We start from the raw sequence: 24,538 nt of genomic DNA, 5'->3' as shown, positions 1-24,538 counted from the left end.
ACTGAAAACAGAAAAGAGGCAAAACTATGCTTCTAGATAAATACACACTGAACCTATAATGAGTGACAAAATACAAACTCTAGGTCACTTATGCTTCTGACCTGTAGTGTCTTACCTCACACAACTTCTGACAACAAACGTATGGCATTTGCTGAACACTAATTCTCCAACAAAAACTGGTATCCACCCAACATTACTACCGACCCCACAAGTTGAGGGTTGAGTATCACAACCCATCAGCCGCCAGGCAGATGCCAGTGGCAAGCCCCAGAGACCTTCCTTTTAATCAAATGTGTATAAAACCAATGACCCCCTCCTCAGGGTCAATAATGTGCTAAGCCAACCCACAGAACTCAGCAAGTCACTCTGCTTAAGGTTATCAGTTTGTTATAAAAGGTATCTCAAGAATAGCCAAAAAGAGAGAGACACAGCAAAGGAAGGGGAGGGATTGGCAAATCTTCCCCTCTTGACTGAGATTACCCACCCAGCACATCCAAATACATTTTTTATTATATCACAGACCCAGATAAACTCTCAGATTCATAAACGCTTTATCCATCAGGCAGAATCAAAAGGTATCTTTCTCTAAATCAGCTGTGACAGACTTTTTAATTTGTACTCTGATTAAACCAACTTAGTGAATGCAAAACCAGGATGCTGATAATGTTGAATTTTACCCAAGCCCTGTAACTCTGGTAAATAAGTAAGACGACAGAAAATCACCTCAAATCCCCAAGCCCAGTTCTTTGTGTTCTGGACAAGCAGCCACAAAACAAAACAAAACAAAACAAAAGCACCCTTTGCTTACCTAGATTATGCCCCTCCCCGCTTTTCTAAACTATAACTTGGCCAGATAAAGAACCTCCAAATTCCCATTTTTTATCTTATGATTAGCTGAGCAGTTTTGTCTTTGCTGATCATACTGAACAAAATACAACTAAAGAAAAGTTTGCTTAAGTTTCTCTCCTTGCTCCAGGACTGTGAACTTTGACCCATCCTCAGCCTGAGCCAGCAAAAAACCCCTCCTTCATAATCCATCTGAAGAACAGACTTAGGTCAGAGTAAAACATTCTCTGATCTAGAATCTGATTCTCGGCCGGGCATGGTGGCTCACGCCTGTAATCCCAGCACTTCGGGAGGCCAAGATGGGTGGATCATGAGGTCAGGAGATTGAGACCATCCTGGCTAACATGGTGAAACACCATCTCTACAAAAACACAAAAAATTAGCCGGGCGTAGTGGCATATGCCTGTAGTCTCCGCTACTCGGGAGGCTGAGGCAGGAGAATCACTTAAACCAAGGAGGTGGAGGTTGCAGTGAGCCAAGATCATGTCACCACACTCCAGCATGGGCAACAGAGCTCTCGAGACTTCATCCCAAAAAAAAAAAAAAAAAAAAAAAATCTGATTCTCATCCTCCATCCTGCCCTCCCCTTTGCATCTTCCTTCTAATCTTGGTTGCTCTTCCCTTAGCAAGAAAAGAACTTTTCTGCCCAACCTTAGAGATGCCGCAGATCTTTATTTTATTTTATTTTGAGACCCAGTTTCACTGTTGTGAGCCACTGTGCCCCGCTGGGATGCCTCAGATCTTATACTTGACGCTTTCCCCTTTAGAATGAAGTCACTTAGCTAAATCCAGATTTATTTTACTCAAGAATGTCTAGCGACAGCCCCACAACAGTAAGAAATACAACCTCAAACAGGGAATCACCCCAACCACCTCAGCTTTCTAATGCTCTGTAGCTTCTCTCAGTATAAAAGCCTCCTCCCATGGCTGGACTGATCAGGTTGGGACACCTGCGGGGGAGGCTTCCAGGAAGAACCAGTTTAAGTGGGCCTTCAATAACCTCCCATTGCAGACTCAAGATTGGCCTCAACTGGGAGTCACCGGCCTCAGGCCTCTCCACCCCACTCAAGGCCGTTCACTTCTCTCCCCTGCCTTACATGGATAGTTACTTGGTTTAGTTAGTATTTATTTATTAATTAGTTTAGTTAGTATTTATTTATTTAGAGATGAAGTCTCACTCTGTCACCCAGACTGGAGTGCAGTGGCACGATCTTGGCTCACTGTAACCTACACTTTCCAGGTTCAAGTGATTCTCCTGACTCAGCCTCCCAGTTAGCTGGGACTACAGGTGCGGGCCACCATGCCCGTGGTGGTGGGCACCTGTAATCTCAGCTAATCAGGAGCCTGAGGCACGAGAATCATTTGAACCTGGGAGATGATGCTTGCAGTAAGCTAAGATTGTGCCATTACACTCCAGCCTAGGCACCAGAGCAAGATTCCATCTCAAAAAAATAAATAAATAAAAAATAAAGGTAGGCTGGGAGTGGTGGCTCATGCCTGTAATCCCAGCACTTTGAGAGGCCAAGGTGGGAGGATCATTTGAGGTTGGGGGTTTGAGACCAACCTGATCAACATGGAGAAACCCCCGTCTCTACTAAAAATACAAAATTAGCCGGGCGTGGTGGTGCATGCCTATAATCCCAGCTACTCGGGAGACTGAGGCAGGAGAATTACTTGAAACCGGGAGGCAGAGGTAGCGGTAAGCCAAGATCACGCCATTGCACTCCGGCCTGGACAACAAGAGTGAAACTCCGTCTCAAAAAAATAAAAAATAAAAAATAAAGTTAAATAGGAAAAGCACAAGTATCTATCCATTTCAGACAACAAATACCATTTAGTTACTACTTTCATAATAATAAGGCATTTAGTAAATTAATAATATTTGAGTTCTTTAGCTGTTGGAAAGTCCTGTGCCACAGAACTTAGCATTAATCTGTCAAGGATACGTAACAGGAACAGAACAGTTATCCATTGTCCTAAATTCCCCACCCTAAAAAGGAAAGAAACTAAAGTTTTGGTATATCTTTATAATTCAATCAAATAACTACCACATTTTCTGTTAATATGTGTTCACTTTTTCTGCAGCCATAAACAAAGCACGACCAAACATTTTTCCTTCATCATACTATCACTGCTAAGTCCTGAAATTCCATTTGAAATAATTGAAGAAACTTACCTGACAGGCTCTGGGGGAAAAAAAAAAAGTAAATGAAGGGTTTTTGTTGTTGTTGTTGTTGTTTTTTTTTTTTTTTTCCTTTTTGTGGAGAACGGGGTCTCGCTGTATTACCCAGGCAGGTCTCGAACTCCTGGGCTCAAGCTATCCTCCCGCCTCTGCCTCCCTGAGAGCTGGGATTACAGGCGTGAGCCACCGCGCCCGGCCTGTTGTTGTTTTAAACAAAAATTGGAGGCTGAGGTGGCAGATCACTTGAGGTCAGGAGTTCGAGACCAGCCTGGCCAACATTGTGAAACCCCCGACTCTACTAAAAATACAAAAAAAAATTAACCAGGCGTGGTGGTGCAGGACTGTAATCCCAGCTACTCAGGAGGCTGGGGTGGGAGGATTGTTTGAACCCAGAAGGCAGACATTGCAGTGAGCCGAGATTGTTCCACTGAATTCCAGCCTGGGAGACAGTGAGAGGCTCCATCTCAAAAAAAAAAAAAAAAAAACAAAAAACAAGGAACAGATGACTACATATATAACCTGTTTTCTGAAATCCAACTATTTCTGGCCTCTGTGGAAATACTTTATTTTCTCTATCAATCTGTAATGACAGGATGCATCTTATAGTTAATAAAACGTTGAAGCTGAAAAGAGTGAATACCTCTTTTCAATGTGACAACCTCAGAGATGAGCAGTGCTGACTGGAACACAAACAAGTCTAACTCAGGTGTCAGGTAAGGTCATCCTATCTCCTGGGACATTAGTCACCCCCATCTGCTCAGTAAAGTGATCACCCGCCACCACCCCAGGAGATACTGCACTGTGTGCTTTTCAGGCTCATGCACACATGACCTGAATAGGAGGTTCTTGCACAACCGGAATGAGTGGGTTCTCCAGTGCTTACATACTGTTTTCTCTCTTCATTAGTCTGAGAGTCAGGAAGGAAGAAATCATTTCTGTCTTCTCCCCCAAATACAATCATTCAATTGGCTGACCAGCCTGTGTCCCCAAGGAATGGAAACTGGGGTTGGGGAGGAAAAAGGTGATTGTCCCAAGGGTTAGCTTTTTATAGAAATGATATACCATAATATTCCTCCCATCCCACCCAGGCATCCAGCTGTTCTCTGTGAGGCCCCACCCCCTCAGGCTGCTCACTGGGAGAAATGACCCAGGGGCTGATATTCACTAGACCTTCCCAGAGACAGGGCAGCTGTGTGTCTCTTGGGTCAACCCCAGGCAGTTCTGAAACAGAACCAGGAAAAGACGCAGAGTGGGCTGAGAACACATCACTCCGTAAAGTTTCCAAAGGGGACTCTCAATGTTGGGAAGGTATCTGCACCCAGGGGAAAGAAAAGAAGGAGAGGCACAAAGGTTTTTTGTTTGTTGTTTACAGTCGAGTGTCAGGTTATTCTCTGCTTTCTCACATGTGAAATGTTCAGGAACACAAATCTTTCAAGAAGCCGGCCGGGCGAGGTAGTCACGCCTGTAATACCAGCACTTTGGGAGGCTGAGGTGGGCGGATCACCTGTGGTAATGAGTTCGACATGAGCCTGGCCAACATGGTGAAACCTAGTCTCTACTAAAAATACAAAAAACTAGCAGGGCGAGGTGGCGGGCGCCTGTAGTCCCAGCTACTTGGGAGGCTGAGGCAGGAGAATGGCGTGAACCCGGGAGGCGGGGCTTGCAGTGAGCCAAGATCGCATCACTGCACTCCAGCCTGGAGAGCAAGACTCCGTCTTAAAAAAAAAAAAAAAGCCAGACATTGCTCTCTGAAAACAAAATGAAAATTAACACACTGGGACTCTGAAATTTAGCACGGGTGGGGCGGAGGAGGGAGGAGTTCATGATGTTGCTGTGAATTGAGGAGGAAAGTTAGCCTGGGTAAGGCTCTGTAAACCAAGGGAGTTACTACCACCTCCAGGAGGAGTTAGAATGAGGAAATAGGGTCGTGGATTTGAGACCCTGCTACCCTCATCTCCGAAAAACTCGAAGAGGATTCAGTCACCCTGGGAAGAAAAGAAGAGACTGGGGACCCCGCAGACCACAGCTCCTCCCACGCCTAAACCCCATGCAAGAATCTGGATTCTGATTGCAGTTAGATACTAACCAGGCACCCTCAGCCCCACTGCCTCGCGAGGCCGCCTCCCTGAGAGTCAGGTCACAGAAGACGCTGACCGCCTGCTTCCCCATGGTGCCTGGGGATAAGATCTTGGAGAGCTGCTCGATTCGCCCAAGTTGTTTCTCAGATTTTGAATTCCAGCGGAAAGGCTGGAGCCAAGCAGGCTGAAAACCCCACGAGGGAACCCACTCAGCGGGAGAATGAGGTTTCTTCACCTCCCGTCCCAGGATTCGCCCGTCACTTCCCCACCAACCAGCGACCCCACACCTCAGCCGCCCCTGTCCAGACCCCTAAACACCCCCATCCCCAAACATCTCACGGAGGCGGATCTGGGGTCTTTTCCCCACCCCTCTATTAAACTGTTTCTGCTGCAGCCCTTGGAGTCTCGGTGCAGTGACTCCGACCGTGAACCTGTGCCGGTTACAGCCGCACAATCCCGGGAGACGCAGGGCTGCGGGCGCGGAGCTGCCCCAGAGAGGGCGCTGGAGCCGGGGGCCGTAGTCGCCGCGCAGAAACGGGACAGGACGCCCGGGGTCCCGGCTGCCGGCCCAGCCCCCACCCCCAACCCCGCGGCCGAGGGGAACAAGGGCAGGCTGTGCCAGGGGAACTCGGGTCCGCAGACCCCGCAGTCGCCGCGGGGACGCCCGAGTCCCGCCACAGCCGGTTTTGACCGGTTCCAACCAGCCCTCCGCCCTGCCTCAGGACGCCGGGCCCCGCACACTCACCATTTCCCGGCTTCCACGGTGTCCTGGGTTCTCCCCAAGGCTCCCCGCTGCCAGCATACGACTCAGTGTGACAGAGCCTGCCACTGAACTGCCAGGGCGTCTCTCAGCTACCGATCCGGGACCAGGAGCTCAGAGGGGTGGAGAAAGCTCCACCCTCCTCCCGGCAGCGCGCCTGATTGGCAGTTCCCACGAACTCGACCCCAACACTGATTGGGTAGAGCTCCAAGTTCCGCCCCCCCCGGGAACTGATTGACAGAAGAAGCGATCTTACACAGCTGAGTGGAGCCGGATGAAGCGGTTCCAGACGCAGCCCTTGATAGGGTGGGCTTCCTCCCTTCGCTGTGACCTGACCCCTCCCACGGGATATTTGCATTTAAGCGGAATTTCCTGCCTGTACTCAATGTGCTCTTCCTGCTCCTTCTTCCTGGACGGGGACCCTCAAGTGTGTGCCGGCAATTCGAGACTCACTACCCAGTGGAGCCATCCCCTGGCCTCTGAGCAGTAGGGGAGCCCAGACCACACAAACCACACTGAAGCAGGAGGGAAGGCTTGGTGTCCTCCAGGGATCAGGAATTTAGGATGAGGCCGCTGGCTCCATGGTCAAGCCTTTCTCCCACCTTCTCTCTCAATCTACTCATTCTCAGACCAGAAAATAAAAACACATCAACAATGAAATAAAATTGTTAAATGCATGGAAAATCTGGAATTATATGGCAGCAATTTTCTATAAAGGAATCAAAAGAAGGGAAAAGAAGCCAACCTGAATTAGTTCAGAGAAGTTTCAGCCACAGTTCAGCAGGAAACCCCCTTTCAGGAGGTTAAACATATTCCCAAGCTTAGAAGCCCGATTCTGACTCCTGAAATTGAGTGCCAGAGTGTGTAACCAGCAGCTTAGCAGCTGAGTCGCCATGTTTTAAACCTTTTTTGTCTTCTTCTTCTTTCCCTTTTCCTCTTTCCCTTCCCGATCCCAAGATAATAACTTCGAGATAAACCGGATAGATGTTACCTCTCATCTTAAAATACAGCTTCAGAATGTGCTGTGAACCTCCACTCTCTTTCCTTTCCCATACTCTACTGCCATGCCTTATGCACATTGATTTTTATTTTATTTTTTTGGAGACGGAGTCTCACTCTGTCACCCAGGACAGAGTGCAGTGGCACGATCTCGGCTCACTGCAATCTCTGCCTCCTGGGTTCAAACACTTCTGCCTCAGCCTCCCAAGTAGCTGGGACTACAGGCGCATGCCGCCACGCCCGGCTATATTTTTTGTATTTTAGCAGAGACAGGGTTTCACCGTGTTGCCCAGGCTGGTCCAGAACTCCTGAGCTCAGGCAATCCGCCCTCCTCGGCCTCCCAAAATGTTAGGATTACAGGCATGAGCCACCACGCCTGGCCTATGCACATTTATTTACTTAAATACTTATTAAGCACACACCATGCTCTCTTATTTGGTCATATATTTCCTTAGAAGCTTTAAGGGTTGGATCCTGATAGGGACCAGGCACCTCTGGAATTCTCTCTCCAACAAAAGAATGCTTCAAAGACTGAAACCACACCCAGCTGAAAAGTGACTACAAGACTGACTACGACTAATTTGAAGTAGTCTCTTCACCAAATGGGACAATAATTCAAGGGGGGCAACCAGAGCAAGTCACGCCACCTGGTACCTCTAGCCCCCCTTGCCTCTTCTGCATCCCAAACTTTCTTTAAAAACCCCTGCGTTCCCTCCACAAATTGAACAGTGGAATTGCTTTCTGTTCTTCCCCTGCTAGGACAGATAATAAAGAAATCTCGCTCCCTCCTATCACAACTCCTTATTATTTTGACTTCTTTCCACAAGCGGCAAGCAGCCAGACCCTTTTGCCAGTTACAAGTGGGATCAGCACCTGGTGATGGGGCAGGGGCACTGAAGGATTTAGGGATGAAGGAGCTCAACTTGCCCTTCTCTGTCCTCTGTGCAGTGTGGAAATGCTCTCTCCTTCAAGACTTTAAATATTAATGAATTAAATGCTCCAATCAAAAGCCAAGGCATTAGACTTTGAAAATATAAAGATTTCCCATATTTGTATGAAATACAAGTGTACCTGGTAAACTGAGTTCTTTCTCTAGTTTGTATGAGTCACAAAGAAAGAATATCTAATGGAACAAAAAAAAGGCAAAACAGGACTTATTTTCTGGCCAGAGAAGAAGGGGTCAGAGTCAGCTCTTGCTCCGAAGACACTTGCTCCTCCTAGAGCTGTGGGAAGCTGGGGAATTTTAAGCAGCTAGATATGGGATGGGGACATTTGTAATATGGGCAGAAAGGAACTTCAGATGTGCAGGCACAAATCATAAACATGTCTCTTTATACCACACATGTTCCAAAGGCTGGCCGGGTGTGGTGGTTCACGCCTGTAATCCCAGCACTTTGGGAGGCCGAGGCGGGCGGATCACCTGAGGTCGGGAGTTCGAGACCAGCCTGACCAACATGGAGAAACCCCGTCTCTACTAAAAATACGAAATTAGCCAGGCATGGTGGCACATGCCTTTATCCCAGCTACTCAGGAGGCTGAGGCAGGAGAATTGCTCAAACCTGGGAGGTGGAGGTTGCAGTGAGCTGAGATAGCACCACTGCACTCCAGCCTGGGCAGCAAGAGCGAAACTCCATCTCAAAACAAAACAACGGACCGGGTGCGGTGGCTCACGCCTGTAATCCCAGCACTTTGGGAGGCCAAGGTAGGCAGATCACGAGGTCAGGAGATCGAGACCATCCTGGGTAACATATTGAAACCCCGTCTCTGTTAAAAAAAAAAAAAAATTAGCTGGACATGGTGGCACATACCTGTAATCCCAGCTACTCAGGAGGCTGAGGCAGGAGAATCACTTGAACCCAGGAGGCAGAGGTTGCAGTGAGCTGAGATCATGTCACTGCACTCCAGCCTGGCGACAAAGCTAGATTCCATCTAAAAAAACACAAAAAACAAAAAACAACAACGAAAAAGCTGCCGTGACTTTCTTCTATGGGTGAGGATTTCATCTTACAATAAGGTGTCAATGATCTAAACCAGCAGTTCCCAACCTTTTCGGCACAGGGACTAGTTTCTTAGAAGATAATTTCTCCATGTACTGGAGTGGGGATGGTTTTGGGGTGATTCAAGTACATTACATTTATTGTGCACTTAAATATTATTATTACATTGTAATATATAATGATGTAATTGTACAACTCGCCATAATGTAGAGTCAGTGGGAGCCCTGAGCTTGTTTTCCTGCAACTAGATGGTCCCATCTGGGGTGATGGGAGACAGTAACAGATCTTCCAGATTCTCATAAGGTGCATGCAACCTAGATCCGTTGTGTGCGCAGCTCACAATAGGGTTCATGCTCCTATGATAATCTAACGCTGCCTTTGATCTGACAGAAGGCAGAGCTCAGGTAGTAATGTGAGTGATGGGAAGTGGCTGTCAAATACAGGTAAAGCTTTGCTCACTCACCCGCTGCTCACCTTCTGCTGTGTGGCCTAGCTCCTAACAGGCCACGGTCTGGTACCGGTCCATGGCCCAGGGGTTGGGGATCCCTGATCTAAAGGCAACTGGTTCTGGTTTGCTCTGGTTTTGAGCAGGCCTTATCTAACTCTGATAATTGGCAAAGGGTCCTGAAGCTCCTAGGCCATCTGGAGTCCGAGTAAGCTAGCATACCTAAAGATAAACAGTCTAGGGAAAAAAAAAATTTTATCTACTGCTTGAGAAAATAATTAGCGGCCAGGCACGGTGGCTCACGCCTGTAATCCCAGCACTTTGGGAGGCCGAGGCGGGTGAATCATGAGGTCAGGAGTTCAAGATCAGCCTGGCCAACATGATGAGACCCTGTCTGTACTAAAAATACAAAAATTATCTGGGTATGGTGGCGGGCACCTGTAATCCTAGCTACTTGGGAGGCTGAGGCAGGAGAATCGCTTGAACCCAGAAGGCGGAGGTTGCAGTGAGCTGAGATCGCAACATTGCACTCCAGCCTAGGCAACAGAGCAAGACTCTGTCTCAAAAAAAAGAGAAGAAAAAGAAAATAATTATCCATTTCAGCTGTTTTGCTTTCTCAGCTATTTTTCCAGGACTGGCCCAGTAACAAAAGTACCAGACATAAAAGCATCATGAACTGGAACCGGGAACCCATGGCTAAAAAGAAAGGAGCCAAACATCAAGTGTAATTCAATCAAACAAAATCTTGAATCAACTTGTGAAAACTGTAGTGTTGGCCGGGTGTGGTGGCTCAGGCCTGTAATCCCAGCACTTTGGGAGGCCGAGACGGGTGGATCACGAGGTCAGGAGATCGAGACCATCCTGGCTAACACGGTGAAACCCCGTCTCTACTAAAAAAATACAAAAAACTAGCCAGGCAAGGTGGTGGGCACCTGTAGTCCCAGCTACTCGGGAGGCTGAGGCAGGAGAATGGCGTGAACCTGGAAGGCAGAGCTTGCAGTGAGCTGAGATCTGGCCACTGCACTCCAGCCTGGGTGACAGAGCAAGACTCCGTCTCAAAAAAAAAAGAAAACTATAGTGTTTCCTGACAAGACAAATGGCCATGTTTGAAAAACAAGAAAAAAAATGATGTCTGATTATAACTAATGAATAAATGATATTCATGCCTTTAAAAATTACAGACACATGCATGCACGCACAGTCACAATCTATTATCACAAGACTCTGTTCTCTCTCTGGAGGATCAACTATCTTTCTGTCACATGCTTCATCAGCCTTTCACATTAACTGCCTTTGGAATAATATTATATACTTACTTTTCCCTAGATAGTTGTGAAAAGAGGGTGCAGTGGGTCAAAGGTGATGTCAGGGGTTTATGTACAGATTTTGCATATTTTTACAAATTGCAGCATTTAGTTCATTACTGTGTTGATTTAAATTCTTACAAAAGCTTTCAGACAAAAATAAACACTCATATAACCATGAGGAAAAAAATTCAGAATAGAATAGAGAGTCCAAAAATAAGGTCACACACCTATGACCACCTGATCTTCGACAAAGCTGACAAAAACAAGCAATGGGGAAAAGAGTCCCTATTCAATAAATGGTTCTGGGTTAACTGGCTAGCCATAGGCAGAAGACTGAAGCTGGACCCCTTCTTTACACCATATACAAAAATCAACTCAGGATGGATAAAGACTTAAATGTAAAACCTCAAACTATAAACACCCTGGAAGAAGACCTAGGCAATACCATCTTGTACATAGGAACAGACAAAGATTTCATGGCAAAGACAGCAAAAGCAATTGTAACAAAAGAAAAAATTGACAAGTGGGATCTAATTAAATTTAAGAGTTTCTGCACAGCAAAAGAAACTATCAACAGAGTAAACAGACAACCTACAAAATGGGAGAAAACATCTGCAAACTATACATCAGACAAAGGTCTAATATCTACCATCTATAAGAAACAAAGAAAATTACAAGAGAAAAACAAACAGCACCGTTAAAAAGTGGTCAAAAGACATGAATAGACATTTTTCCAAAGAAGACATACATGCGGAGGCCGGGGGCAGTGGTTCATGCCTGTAATCCCAGCACTTTGGGAGGCCAAGGTGGGCAGATCACCTGAGGTCAGGAGTTCGAGACCAGCCTGGCCAACATGGTGAAACCCCATCTCTACTAAAAATACAAAAAAATTAGCCAGGCATGGTGGTGGCACCTGTAATCCCAGCTACTTGGGAGGTTGAGGCAGGAGAATCGCTTGAACCTGGGAGGTGGAGGTTGCAGTGAGCCCAGATAGTGCCATTGCACCCCAGCCTAGGTGACAAGAGGAAGACTCCTTCTCAAAAAAAAAAAAAGAAGAAAGGAAAAAAACAGAGAAAAATGAAATATACTTCAATCAATGCAATCATCCAGAGGAACTTAAAATAAAAGGCAAATTTTTATTAACTGATTTCATCAAAAAATACTACCTATTCAACTCGTGAATTTATGTGTCAAGAGAACTTATTTACAGAATTCTCTCACCTCAATGTGATTTTTTCTGAAAGTAAGATATAGGAATCCATAGTCCAGATCCACTTTAAGCCAGAGGCACTGATAAAGACAATAGAGTTATACATTTTATGACAATTCCTTGATGTTCCAAATTTTCTGGCACATTTTGCATGAGTGAATTTGGATCTCAGTTTTCTTTATTTTTTTTTCGAGACGGAGCCTTGCTCTGTCGCCCAGGCTAGAGTGCAGTGGTGCGATCTCGACTCACTGCAACCTCTGCCTCTGGGGTTCAGGCAATTCTCCTGCCTCAGCCTCCTGAGTAGCTGAGACTATAGGCGCCCACCACCATGCCCAGCTAATTTTTGTATTTTTAGTAGAGACAGGGTTTCACCATGTTAGCCAGGATGGTCTTGATCTCCTGACCTCGTCATCTGCCCACCTTGGCCCCCCAAAGTGCTGGGATTACAGTAGATGTCAGCCACCACGCCAGGCCGGATCTGAGTTTTCTAAATTACATTTATAGCATATCTAGCCAGTGTGAGTTCTGACAAGGAATCGTCAATCTACCAAAGTTGTATTAATATATATATCCATGGAGGTGACACATCAATTAACCCTTACATCATTTCATCAGGAAACATAGATGCTGCACATGAAATTAGCCCTAGGCTGGACGCAGTGTCTCACGCCTGTAATCCGAGCACTTTGGGAGGCCACGGTGGGTGGATTGCTTGAGTTAAGGAGTTGGAGAGCGGCCTTGGTAACATGGCAAAACCGTCTTTACCAAAAAAAACAAAAATTAGCCAGGCGTGGTGGTGCACATCTATAGTTCCAGCTACTTGGGAGGCTGAAGTGGGAGAATCGCTTGGATCGCTTTGAGCCCGGGAGGCGGAGGTTGCAGAGATCCGTGATGCCCCAATTACCCTCCAGCCTGGGCGACAGAGGAAGACTCTGTCTTTAAAAATAAAAGAAAGGCTTTTACCTGAGAGCAAGATGGGTCACCAGCTGTACTGGAGCCAGCGGTTCTCACTCTTGTCGCATCTGTTCAAACCAGCATGGTCTGATCTGGAAATACGGTCTCAATATGTGCCGCCAGTGTTTCTGTAACTACACAAAGGATATAGGCTTCATTAAGTTGGACTAAATGACCTTCCTTCAAAGGATTATCCAAGGCATCTACCCAATGAAAAACCAGGATAGTTCTTTGTATACAAAATAAACATATTTTAAAAACCTTCAAAAAAAAAAAGAAAAAAAGACATTAGCCCTATTCCTCAGAAATGTATATATTTTTGCAAGAAATGTGATTTTATTTCAATAGCATACATGTTATTGTAAATGTAGTACATGTTTACTCCATAAGTAGGAAATTCACTCCTTCCCAAGTTTTAACAGTTTTCTAATACTTTTAAATGTTTTGTCTTTAGTCTCCCAACCAAATATGGCTATCCTCTCTAATCACAATAATTTTTTTTCCATCCTAGTTTCTATATTGTTCATTGATTTTTGACAATGAGTTATACAGATAACTGTAATGGTGAGAGGAATTAAATAGTACTTATTTACTTATTTATTTATTTTTTGAGATAGGGTCTCACTCTGTTGCCCAGGTTAGAGTAAAGTGGTGCAATCATGGCTCACTATAGCCTCAACCTCCTGGGCTCAAGTAATCCTCTTGCCTCAGCCACCTGGGTAGTTGGGATTACAGGTTAAAAACACCATGCCTAGTTAATTTTAAAATTTTTGGTAGAGACAGGGTGTCACTATGTTGCCCAGGCTGGTCTTGAATTCCTGGGCTCAAGTCTTCATCTTGCTCTGGCCTTCCAAGGTGCTGGGATTACAGGCAGGAGCCACTGTGCCTGGCTATGCTTGCTTTTGTTAGCTTATGATCCTCCTTTCAGCCTGTCACACAACAGTTTCTTATCATGCTGTGCTCTGAAACATAACCACGAATCCTACATCAAGCAAAGCTCAGGTTTAAAATGAAAGACAAAACAAATACTTTTTCAAGAATAAAAACATACATATTGAAACAATTTGTTCCTATCACACCAGACCTACAAGATGAAAGAAAGTCCTTATGTCTGAAACCAAATGATGGCAAAATCCACAAGAAAAGACAGAGAACACCATTAAAGATCATTATACGAATATAAAATCCAGACTAAATGTGTATTTCCTCACCTTTCTTCTTACGGATTTACAAAGCAACTGTGTAAAATAATAACTAGTTGGTGAATTCTTGGGCCTAGAACACGTAAAAATGTAACGCATGTTTTATATTTACAAATAACACTATAAAAACCTGAGCTAACTAAATGACTACTAATAGGAAAGCAATAATTATAAGAAAGTACTATTGGATGTGCAACCCTAAAAGTTATTACACATGAAATGAAACACCCCAGAAAGGCAAAAATATACCAAAGCTATACAGGATAAATAAGTTTTTTTGTTTTTGTTTTTGTTTGTTTCTTTTTGAGATGGAGTTTCACTCTTGTTGCCCAGGCTGGAGCGCAGTGGTGCAATCTCAGCTCACCACAACCTCTGCCTCCCGGGTTCAAGCAATTCTCCTGCCTCAGCCTCCCAAGTAGCTGGGATTACAGGCATGTGCCACCATGCCCAGCCAATTTTTATATTTTTAGTAGAGGCGGGGTTTTACCATGTTGGTCAGGCTGGTCTCGAACTCATGACCTCAGGTGATCCACCCACCTTGGCCTACAAAGTGCTGGGATTACAGGCGTGAGCCACTGCACCAGGTGGATGAATATGGAATTTATCCATAAATCACTGGAAAACTGTCCCTGATTGTGATATTATCATTTACATGATAAACACTTGAATAATCACTACAAAAACCCAAAACAAGTATAACAAAAAATAGATCATCCCGTACACTGCAAAGACATACTATGTGAAATCAGAATTTACGGTCCTTCCTTAATTAAACATTGACTCTACATCCATTCCATAACATTATGGCCCCAATGGCCCCAAGGTTTCTTTCTTTTTTTTTTTTTTGAGACAAAGTCTTGCTCTTGTCACCCAGGCTGGAGTGCAATAGTGTGATCTCGGCTCACTGCAACCTCTGCCTCCGCGTTCAAGTGATTCTCCTGCCTCAGACTCCCGAGTAGCTGGGATTACAGACACCTGCCACCGTGCCTGGCTAATTTTTGAATCTTTAGTAGAGATGGGGTTTCACCATGTTGGCCAGGCTGGTCTCGAACTCCTGACCTCGTGATCCGCCCACCTTGGCCTCCCAGAGTGCTGGGATTACAGGCATGAGCCACCGCGCCCAGCCACATATCTCTTTTTCAACATTGACTCTGCTTTTAAAATCAGAAAATTGGCCGGGCGGATCACGAGGTCAGGAGATCGAGACCATCCTGGCTAACCCAGTGAAACCCCGTCTCTACTAAAAAATACAAAAAACTAGCCAGGCGAGGTGGTGGGTGCCTGTAGTCCCAGTTACTCGGGAGGCTGAGGCTGGAGAACGGCGTAAACTCGGGAGGCGGAGCTTGCAGTGAGCAAGATCCAGCCACTGCACTCCAGCCTGGGTGACACAGCAAGACTCCGTCTCAAAAAAAATAATAATAAAATAAAATAAAATCAGAAAATTATCTCTTGTGCAGGTCATGATCCCTTTCCATCCATTTCTTGAATTTGCAGCCCAAGAACAGAATTACAAGTCAATCATCTCTAATTGTTGCATTGCCTATTTCTGTGTTATTATGCTAGTACTAAACTGTTTTTATTAGTATGGATTTGTAATAAGTTTTGAAATCAGGAAGTGTGAGTTCGCCAACTTTGTTCTGGCTTTTTTTTTTGAGACAGTCTTGCTCTTTGCCCAGGCTGGAGTGCACTGGCATGATCTCAGCTCACTGCAACCTCCACCTCTCAGGTTCAAGTGATTCCCCTGCCTCAGCCTCCTGAGTAGCTGGGATTACAGGTGCGCGCCACCACACCCAGCTAATTTTTGTATTTTTAGTAGAGATGGGATTTCACCATGTTGGTCAGATTAGTCTCAAACTCCTGACCTCGCAATCCGCCTGCCTCAGCCTCCCAAAGTGCTGGGATTACAGGTGTGAGCCACCACATCTGGCCACTGTTCTGGCTTTTGGAGACTGTTTCGTTCATTCAGAGACCCTTGAGATGCCATATATAAAAAAATTTTTAAAAGTTCAAAAATGGCTCCTAAGAAGGAATCAGGTGGTCAAACCTATCCCTAAAGGCTACCAGGGAACAAAAAGTGCTATCTCTCAATAAGAAAATACAGGCCAGGAGCGGTGGCTCACGCCTGTAATCCCAGCACTTTGGGAGGCTCTGGTTCATGATAAACTAAGGATAAAGACTAAGAAAGCATTAAGTGTGTGACTAGAGGACACATCACAGAACCACATCCCTGCTGATGGTAACATCATACTTGAAAAAACACTTAGCCAGGTCAAGTGCAGTGGCTCACGCATGTAATCCCAGCACTTTGGGAGGCCAAGGCGGGTGGATCACAAGGTCAGGAGTTCGAGACCAGCCTGACCAACATGGTAAAACCCAGTCTCTACTCAAAATACAAAAATTAGCTGGGCGTGGTGGCGCGCACCTGTAATCCCAGCTACTCAGAAGGCTGAGGCAGGAGAATCACTTGAACCCAGGAGGCGGGGGTTGCAGTGAGCCAAGATCACGCCACTGTACTCCAGCCTGGGCGACAGAGCAACACTCCGTCTCAAAAAAAAAAAAGGCCGAGCGCGGAGGCTCACGCCTATAATCCCAACATTTTGGGAGGCCGAGGCAGACAGATCACCAGGTCAGGAGATTGAGACCATCCTGGCTAACAGAGTGAAACCCCATCTCTATTAAAAATACAAAAAAATTAACTAGGTGTGGTGGCAGACGCCTGTAGTACTCCCAGCTACTCGGGAGGCGGAGGCAGGAGAATGGCGTGAACCCAGGAGGCGACTGAACTTGCAGTAAGTGGAGATTGCGTCACTGCACTCCAGCCTGGGCGACAGAGTGAGACTCCATCTCAAAACAAAACAAAAAACGAAAAGAAAAAACACTCAGTCTCTATGAGCATCACTATGAGGGGGCTGAGGAGAGCAAGAGGAAGGAGTCTAAAGCCAGTAAGTTCTGGCTAGGCTAACTATGCAACACACTGCAGCCCAAGAACTTGAAGACCACAGGAGAATTGGCATTGGCTGATGCCAGGGAAACAACAGCATTCCTAGGAGAGCTCATAAAACCGAAAAAAGAAAGACTACCTTCCAGAGTAAATCTTGTATTGTCATGAATCAGGCATGTCCTAGAAGATGCCCAATGGTACCTTCCTCCATCAGTGTAGGTACTGGGGTTCGAGGCCTGGAAAGATCACCTTATTCTGGTGCTGTCAGGCCATGCATAAGTTCACGAGAACAAGTGAGGCTTCGTCTACTGAGCAATCACCAGGTTCTTTAGGACAAAAGCAAAACTTCCTGGCCTGTGTCCTGGCAAGAACATAAGAAGGCTTTCTTCTACCAGTGCTTCACTCCTGATGTGATGGAATACCTCAAAAGAGAAGGGACTGCCACTCAAGGTCTTCTTCAGAATTGACAACACTCTGGGCCATCTCTCCAATCTCTTTGTTTTGCCTGAAAGATCATGCAAATGATATTTCTGCCTCCTAAAACTACATCACTGCTGCATCAGTAGATCAAGGCATCATCAAGTGCGTTAAAGTGACTTACATCCACCTGACCTTGGGTGAATTCATGGAGTCTTGATGCTAACCTTGAATGTACCACAGTGGTTTTATTGAAGAGCTTCACAATTACAGATACAATTGTGCTTACTGGAAAGGCTATAGATGCCCTAAAGCCCAGGACAGTCAATGCATGTTATAAGCCATCATGGGGTAAGAGAGTCAGTGATTTCAGGGGCTTCCCCACTATTAATGTAGTCATTAAGAATACGCAAAATGTTGCAAAAAAAAGTTGGTGGGGAACGCTGTCTGAAATGACTGAGGATGACATTAAGGAACACACAGAAGAGCAAAGAGAAACTCTTACCAACTAGGAACTACAAAGTCTGCTGAAATCCACTACAGATGATGATGATCTAGAAACTTTAGAAAACACAGAGCCACTGATTTGGACACTTGAAAAGTTTGCCACAGTTTTTCAGTAGGCAAAGGTGAAAAAGAGGTATGATCCTCAAAGATCCTACAATGGAACAAAGCTTTCACTCCACCCGAGAAATAACATGCCTATAAACACTGTAAGGTTTTTTTTTTTATATATATAAAGCAAAGGAAAAGAAGAACTAGCTTCCTATAACTAAGAATCTGCAAAGAAGACGGAACATTCAATGGTTACATATCTTCAGCCCTCAAGCCAAACAGATCCTAACATTAGTATTACATAGCCTCTTCAAATGAGTCCACATCTATAATCATAGTTGGTTCTTCCAACGTAAATGATAGTCCTGATGGCCTGTCAAGATTCAAGTTAACCTGATGTCTCACTACTTACCCACAATGCCATACATCTAGTCATCTCAGCACATCAAAACATTAGGTGCCACAGAATAATCATCATTGTTATAATCACTATACTTGGGTTATCAAGAGAGAAGACCCAGGGTTTTGGTGAGTGTTAACAGATTAAACAAAAGCAATATGTGAGGGTTGAAACAAAGAAACTTTAATGTTCTGGCTGACATATACTATGTTGACAGGCTCACAATTACTGCATCTATACTGAAAACAGACTCTTTTCCTTATGATTCCCTGAACAATACAACTATTTGCACAGCTTTTACAATGCATGAGGTATTTTAAGTAATCTAGACATAATTGAGAGCATACAAGAGGATGTGGGTAGGTTACATACAAATATGTCATTTTATAAAAGGGAGTTGACATGGCTCACGGAGTGCTGGAACCAATACCCAGCGTGTATCAAGGGATGACTGTATTGGAAAGAAACTGAAAGTACTTAAGGCTTTACCAAGTGCTTACATTCACAGGGTTTATCTCCAATGTGTTTCTTACAAGTTTCTGAAATGACATAAAATTAATAAATGCTTTCCTACATTCCATACATTTAGAGAGAATGCTAGTGAGTCTTTTTATGTCTATGCAAGGAATTGAGAGAAGCAAATGCTTTCCCACATTCCTTACATTCATACGGGTTCTCTCCAGTGTGAGTTTTTTCATGTCCTTGAAGGAAACGGGAATGAGTGAAGGCTTTACCACATTGTTGACATTCATAGGATTTCTCTCTCATGTGAATTCTTTCATGTCGTAGAAAGCAAGTGAGCCAAGAGAATGCTTTCCCACATTCCTTACATTCATAGGGCTTCTCTCCAGAGTGAATTCTTTCATGTACTTTTAAGTTACCAAAATGACTGAAGGCTTTCCTACATGTTTTACACTCATAAGGTTTCTCTCCTGTGTGAGTCTTTTTATGTTGAGAAAGGTATTGGAAACAACTGAATGCCTTCCCACATTCTTTACACTCATATGGCTTCTCTCCAGCGTGAGTTGTTTTGTGATTTTGAAAGGAATAGAAATCAACAAAGTCTTTCCCACATTTACATTTATAGGGTTTCTCTCCAGTATGAGTTGTTTCATGTCTTTGAAGGGAACTGGAAATACGGTAGGCTTTGCCACATTGTTTACATTTATAGGGTTTCTCTGCAGTGTGAGTCCCTTCATGTCTTTGAAATACACTGGGATAAACAAAGGCTTTCCCACATATCTTGCATTTGTGAGGTCCATCTCCAGTGTGCATTGTCATGTGTCTTCGAAAGCTTGAGCTATGAGATAACGCTTTCCCACACTGCTTGCATTCATACAGTTTCTCTCCAGTGTGAGTTCTTTCATGACTCTGCAGTGAACTAGGACAATCAAAGCCTTTTCCACATATCTTACATTTATGAGGTCCATCTCTCGTGTGCGTTACCATGTGTCTTTGAAAGCTTCCCAGATGATGAAATGCTTTCCCACATCGCTGACATGCATAGGGTTTCTCTTCAGTGTGAGTGGTTTCATGCCTTCGAAGGGAAGTGGAAGCACTGAAGGCTTTCCCACATTGTTTACATGTATAGGGTTTCTCTCCAGTGTGAGTTCTTTCATGTCTTAGACAAGAACTGTAATCAGGGAAGGCTTTAGAACACTGCTTACATTCATACGGTTTCTCCCCAGTGTGTGTTCTTTCATGTCTTAGATAGGAACTGTAAAAAGAAAAGGCTTTAGAACAGTGCTTACATTCATATGGTTTCTCTCCAGTGTGCGTTCTTTCATGCATATGTAATAAACTGGGCCAAAAAAAGGCTTTACCACACAACTTACATTTATAAGGTCCATCTCCACGCTGCGCTGCCATGTGCCTTTGAAGGTTTCCCAAAGAACTGAAGGACTTCCCACATTCTTTACAATCATATGGTTTCTTTCCAGTGTGAAGCCCTTCAGGTGTTTGAAATGAGTTGTGGTAACTGAAGGCTTTCCCACATTGTTTATGCGTATCTGGCTTCTCTCCACATTCATGACACTCATGTGGTTTGTGCCCAGCACCAACTCTGATGTAACAATTAAGGGATGAATGACCCAGGACAATTTCTCCACTCATATTGCTTTCACATGGACCTACTCCAGTAAGAGTGTTCTTCGTCACAATACTATCTTGAATCTGGCTAGACGTTTCTCCCCATTTACTTCCATCTTTATTTTCACCAAATCTCTGTAACATACGACATCTGTAAAAAAATGGGAAATATATCACTAAAGGTCTGTTTATAAATCATTTATGGGTATTAATAGGTATTAGATGTACATTTTTAACACTATCATGCAAAGTGTAGGCTTCGTGTCCTGCTTGAACGTGAATGGATGGAATGTTGTGCAACATAACTGGACCACAGGTGTTCTCAAGACAATGGTATTCATATGTGGATACATAATATTGTTGCCATGGGAACTATTTTACAAACACTGAACAGCTATGGAACATTTAAGTATGTGTTTTTGGAGAACATTTTCTAAGAATAAATAAATTTAAGCTAAGCTTGTTCATTTTCTTTGCTTGTTTTTAAAATTTCATGTCATTCTCAAAACAGCTCCAGGGACATATCTTTTTCTTATGTGTAAATTACCTTAGATTTTTCCGGGAATATTTGTATTGATCTTCAATGTTCTGATCTTTCCATTTCATTCCTAAAAGGTAGACCCAGAAAAATCATTATAAATTTGTACAAAATTATAGACACAGTAAGATTCTGATGTACACTGCACTCGTACAAAATGCATTCACTGAAGTACAGCTGACTCTTGAAAAACAGAGGTTTGAACTGCACAAGTCCATTTGTATATACATATATATGAATGTTCTTCAGTCTCTGCTACCCAAGACATAAGACTAGCCCCTCCTCTTACTCAGCCTACCCAATGTGAAGACAATGAGTATGAAAACCTTTCTGATGATGCACTTCTACTTAATGAACAGTAAATACGTTTCTCTTCCTTATGATTATCTTTTTAACATTTTGTTTCTAGATAACTTTACTGTGAGAATATAGGATGTAATAATATGACATAAAATATATGTATTAATCATTGCTTATGTGACTGATAATGCTGCCCATCAACAGTAGGCTAAGATGTTGTGGACATAAAATTATACGAAGATGTACAACTGCTACAGGAGCTGGCACCCCTAAACTCTGGTTTTTTTTTCCAGGGTAAACCATGTCCCCTTTCCATATTCTAAATCTTTGAACAGCGTGAATGACCAAGAAATAAATGTCTCCAATTAAATAAGTGGAAATGTGATGTCATCCTTACCTACACAATCCAGGTTCCTGATGGTTTCCTGCATCACATCTTTGTAGAGATTCTTCTGACAAGGACCCAGCAAAGCCCACTCTTCTCCGGTGAAGTTTACAGCCACATCCCCTAAAGCCACTGAGGCCTGATCCATCCCACATGTACAGAAGAGGAAGGGTGAAAATCACAGTACTGAGAATCTATACTCACTTCATACATTTCACATGATGCTGTGGTTTCCAACCATTTTATTCAATGACATGGTAAACCCACTCTTATTCTGTCTACATTCACTTTCTCCTACACAGTAACTCTGAAGCCAGAGTTAAACATGTTTGGTAAATTAACAGTCGAACAGAAACATGCCACTTGGTGAACTGAGTGAGTGAATTCCATAGCCTGGATCACCCCTAATGTCTATTTCCACAGTGGATCTGCAGTCCTTGGCACGATAAAGTCCTACTACTTATTGTGCAAAAGAGAGTTACCATTAGTAGTGCTGAGAGTGCGTGTCCTTACAAATGCTTGTTCACAAAGTTGGGCCTTTCATGGTGTCCAGACAATGTATTTAGGGGAGGGCCCCACAAGCGTAACTAATAACAGGGGTAGAGTGTGGCTAAATTGTTTATGCAAAAAAATACAGTATTTCCTTAACTCCCATCTTCCTTCTGAGAGTTTGGCATTTTGTTACATACTCAGCAGAAGGAGTGCACCTGATCAGTCACTGCTAGGTTTGAAATGCACACTGAATGTTAATCTCCAAAGTGGCAGTAACAAATAAAAATAAAAGAAAAAAAGGTGGGGCTTTAAGAGGCGATTTAGTCCTGAGGGTTTGGACCTCATGAATAGATTAATCCATAATGTGTAAATGAATAAATGAGCTATCTCATGTCCTTCTGAGAAGAGAAAGAGATCTGAGCTAGACGCTCAGCTCCCTCACAATGTGATACTCTATGCCACCTAGGGACTCTGTAGCTAATTTTATTATTATCATTTATATTAGAGACAAGGTCTTGCCATGTTCCCCAGGCTGGTCTGGAACTACTGGGATCAAACAATATCTCTGCCTTAGTCTCCCAAAGTGCTGGAATTACAGGAATGACCCACTGTGTTCAGGAACCCAAAACAATTCTTTCAAGAAAAAGCCATATACATTGCTAACTGAAAACAAGATAACAAACTAGTGAAATATCGCCTGGGAGCCAAAGAGTTCACACTGTTGCTGTGAATTAAGGAGAGAAAGTAAGCCTGGGGAAGTCGCTGGAAACCAAAAGATTTGCTGCCAGCCTTAGGAGGAGTTAGGATGAGAGAACACAGTGGTGGATTTGAGACCCTGCTGCCTACATCTTTGGAAGACTCAGAGGGGAAACGGTAGCCCTTGGAAAGAAAGAAGGGACTAAGGACCAAAGATAACACAGCTCCTCCCACACACAAACCCCACACACGAGTCTGGATTCAGCCTGGTGACTCGTCGTCACCGTGCAGCCTCCTCACCGGGCTCACAGGAACTGCCAACCCGGCTGGAGGCGAGATTGCAGTTAGATATTAACCAGGTGCCCTCAGCCCCGCTGCCTCACGGGGCCGCCTCCCTGAGAGTCAGGTCACAGCAGACGCCGACCGCCGGCTTCCCCACTGTTCTGGGGATAAGATCTCTGAGAGTTACTCAAGAGTCGCCGGAATTCTATCTCAGATCCTGAATTCCAGTGGAAAGGCTGGCGCCAAACAGGCTGAAGACCCCACGAGGGAGCCCACTCAGCAGAAGAATACGTTTTCTTCACCTCCTGTCCCAGGATTCGCCCGTCACGTCCCCACCAATCAGCGACCCTACATCGCAGCCGCCCCTGACCAGACCCCAAATCCCTCAGGGAGGCGGATTTGGGGGTGTCCTCCCCTCTCCGGCTATTTAACTGTTTCTGCTGCAGCCCTCAGCGTCTCGGTGCAGTGACTCGGGCCGCAAACCTGTGTTGGTTACAGCCGCACAATCTGGGGAGACGCGGAGCTTCGGCCTCGGAGTTGCCCAGAGAGGGCGCGAGGGCCGCAGTCGCCGCGCAGGAAGGGGACAGGACGCCCGGAGTCCCGGCTGCAGGCCCAGCCCCACTCTGCGGCCTAAGAGGGCCGAGCTACTCCAGGGGGGCCCGGGTCCGCAGATCCCGGCGTCGCCCGCGGGGAGGCCCAGTCCAGCCACAGCCGAATACGGCCGGTTCCACTCAGCCCCTCCCCCGCCTCGGGACGCCAGCCCCGGACACGCACCATTTCCCGACTTCCGCGGTGGCCCAGGTCCTCCCAACGGCTCCCGTTGCCAATGCCGGTTCCAGCGCGACAAAGGTTGCCACAGAACTTCCAGGTCGTCTCTCAGCGACAGAGCCGGAAGCTGAGCACAGGTGAGAGCAGAAGACGCCGCGGGCTTTTTCAACCACACACACTCCTCCGGGAAGCGCGCCTGATTGACAGTTCCCACGAACCCGCCCCATGGCCCTGATTGGCTAGAGCGTTAGGTCCCGCCCCCTGTGGACTGAGTGACCGAAGAAGCGATTTTGCACAGCTGAGTAGAGCTGGATGAACAAGTTCCTGACACAGCCCTTGGCAGGGCGGGCTTCATCCCTGCACTGTGATCTGAATCCTCCAGGGGGATATTTGCACTTCAGTGGAATTTTCTGCCTGTACTCAATAGGACCTCCTGCTTCTTCCTACTGGACACGGCTGACAAAACAATTATACTTTTTTTTTTTCTCTAGAAGGAGTCTTGCTCTGTCGCCCAGCTGGAGTGCAATGGTGGGAGGCTCACAGCAACCTCTGCCTCCTGGGTTCAAGCAATTCTCCTGCCTCAGCCTCCCAAGCAGCTAGGATTACAGGTGCGTGCCACCATGCCCGTCTAATTTTTTAATTTTTTAGTAGAAACTGGGCCTCACGATGTTGGCCGGGCTGGTCTTGAACTGCTGG

General features: G+C 45.1%; 2 protein-coding genes across 7 annotated transcripts in view; both read right to left on the bottom strand.

Annotated features, from left to right (window-relative positions):
- Positions 1 to 23,974, bottom strand: part of ZNF442 (zinc finger protein 442) — a 32,956-nt gene extending 8,982 nt beyond the window's left edge. Inside the window, exons 1-2 of one of the 5 annotated variants that reach the window (XM_023188753.2) lie at positions 23,849 to 23,974; positions 12,788 to 12,912 (exon numbers count right to left, since the gene is read on the bottom strand). Coding sequence is in view for 1 of the 5 variants with exons in the window: in XM_023188751.2 (XP_023044519.2) it covers positions 5,852 to 5,908 (57 nt within the window). In the remaining 4 variants the exon portion in view is untranslated. Of the gene's footprint in view, positions 1 to 2,410; positions 2,433 to 5,851; positions 6,622 to 8,673; positions 8,711 to 12,787; positions 12,913 to 23,848 lie in introns of those variants that run through there. The other 4 variants (XM_023188756.2, XM_023188755.2, XM_023188751.2 and 1 more) reach the window with 4 other exon arrangements.
- LOC111523861 (zinc finger protein 799) lies at positions 18,455 to 24,044 on the bottom strand. Of its 2 annotated transcripts, XM_023188759.2 has the most exons (4): positions 23,849 to 24,044; positions 21,617 to 21,743; positions 20,929 to 20,989; positions 18,455 to 20,532 (listed from the first exon to the last, which is right to left on the bottom strand). In XM_023188759.2, the coding sequence occupies exons 1-4, from the start codon at positions 23,849 to 23,851 to the stop codon at positions 18,891 to 18,893; spliced, it is 1,833 nt and encodes a 610-aa protein (XP_023044527.2). In that variant the 5' UTR covers positions 23,852 to 24,044; the 3' UTR covers positions 18,455 to 18,890. The 2 variants fall into 2 exon arrangements, with proteins under 2 accessions (XP_023044527.2, XP_023044525.2); XM_023188757.3 differs by lacking the exon at positions 23,849 to 24,044 and having other exon boundaries at positions 21,617 to 22,347.
- Positions 24,045 to 24,538: the final 494 nt, after the last annotated feature.

Source organism: Piliocolobus tephrosceles, chromosome 21 (genome assembly GCF_002776525.5).
Source record: "Piliocolobus tephrosceles isolate RC106 chromosome 21, ASM277652v3, whole genome shotgun sequence".
Lineage (NCBI taxonomy): Eukaryota > Metazoa > Chordata > Mammalia > Primates > Cercopithecidae > Piliocolobus > Piliocolobus tephrosceles.
The sequence above is the reverse complement of the archived record's forward strand: the minus strand, read 5'-3'. Positions and strand labels throughout refer to the sequence as shown.

What these genes read in the sequence shown, in the direction of transcription:
- LOC111523861 (XM_023188757.3), bottom strand. Translation starts at nt 21,752, where the DNA reads ATGGATCAGGCCTCAGTGGCTTTAGGGGATGTGGCTGTAAACTTCACC. An exon ending in CAGGAACCTGGATTGTGTAG is followed by an intron (nt 20,990 to 21,616) that starts GTAAGGATGACA and finishes TCTACCTTTTAG; the next exon opens with GAATGAAATGGAAAGATCAG. An exon ending in TATTCCCGGAAAAATCTAAG is followed by an intron (nt 20,533 to 20,928) that starts GTAATTTACACA and finishes ATTTTTTTACAG; the next exon opens with ATGTCGTATGTTACAGAGAT.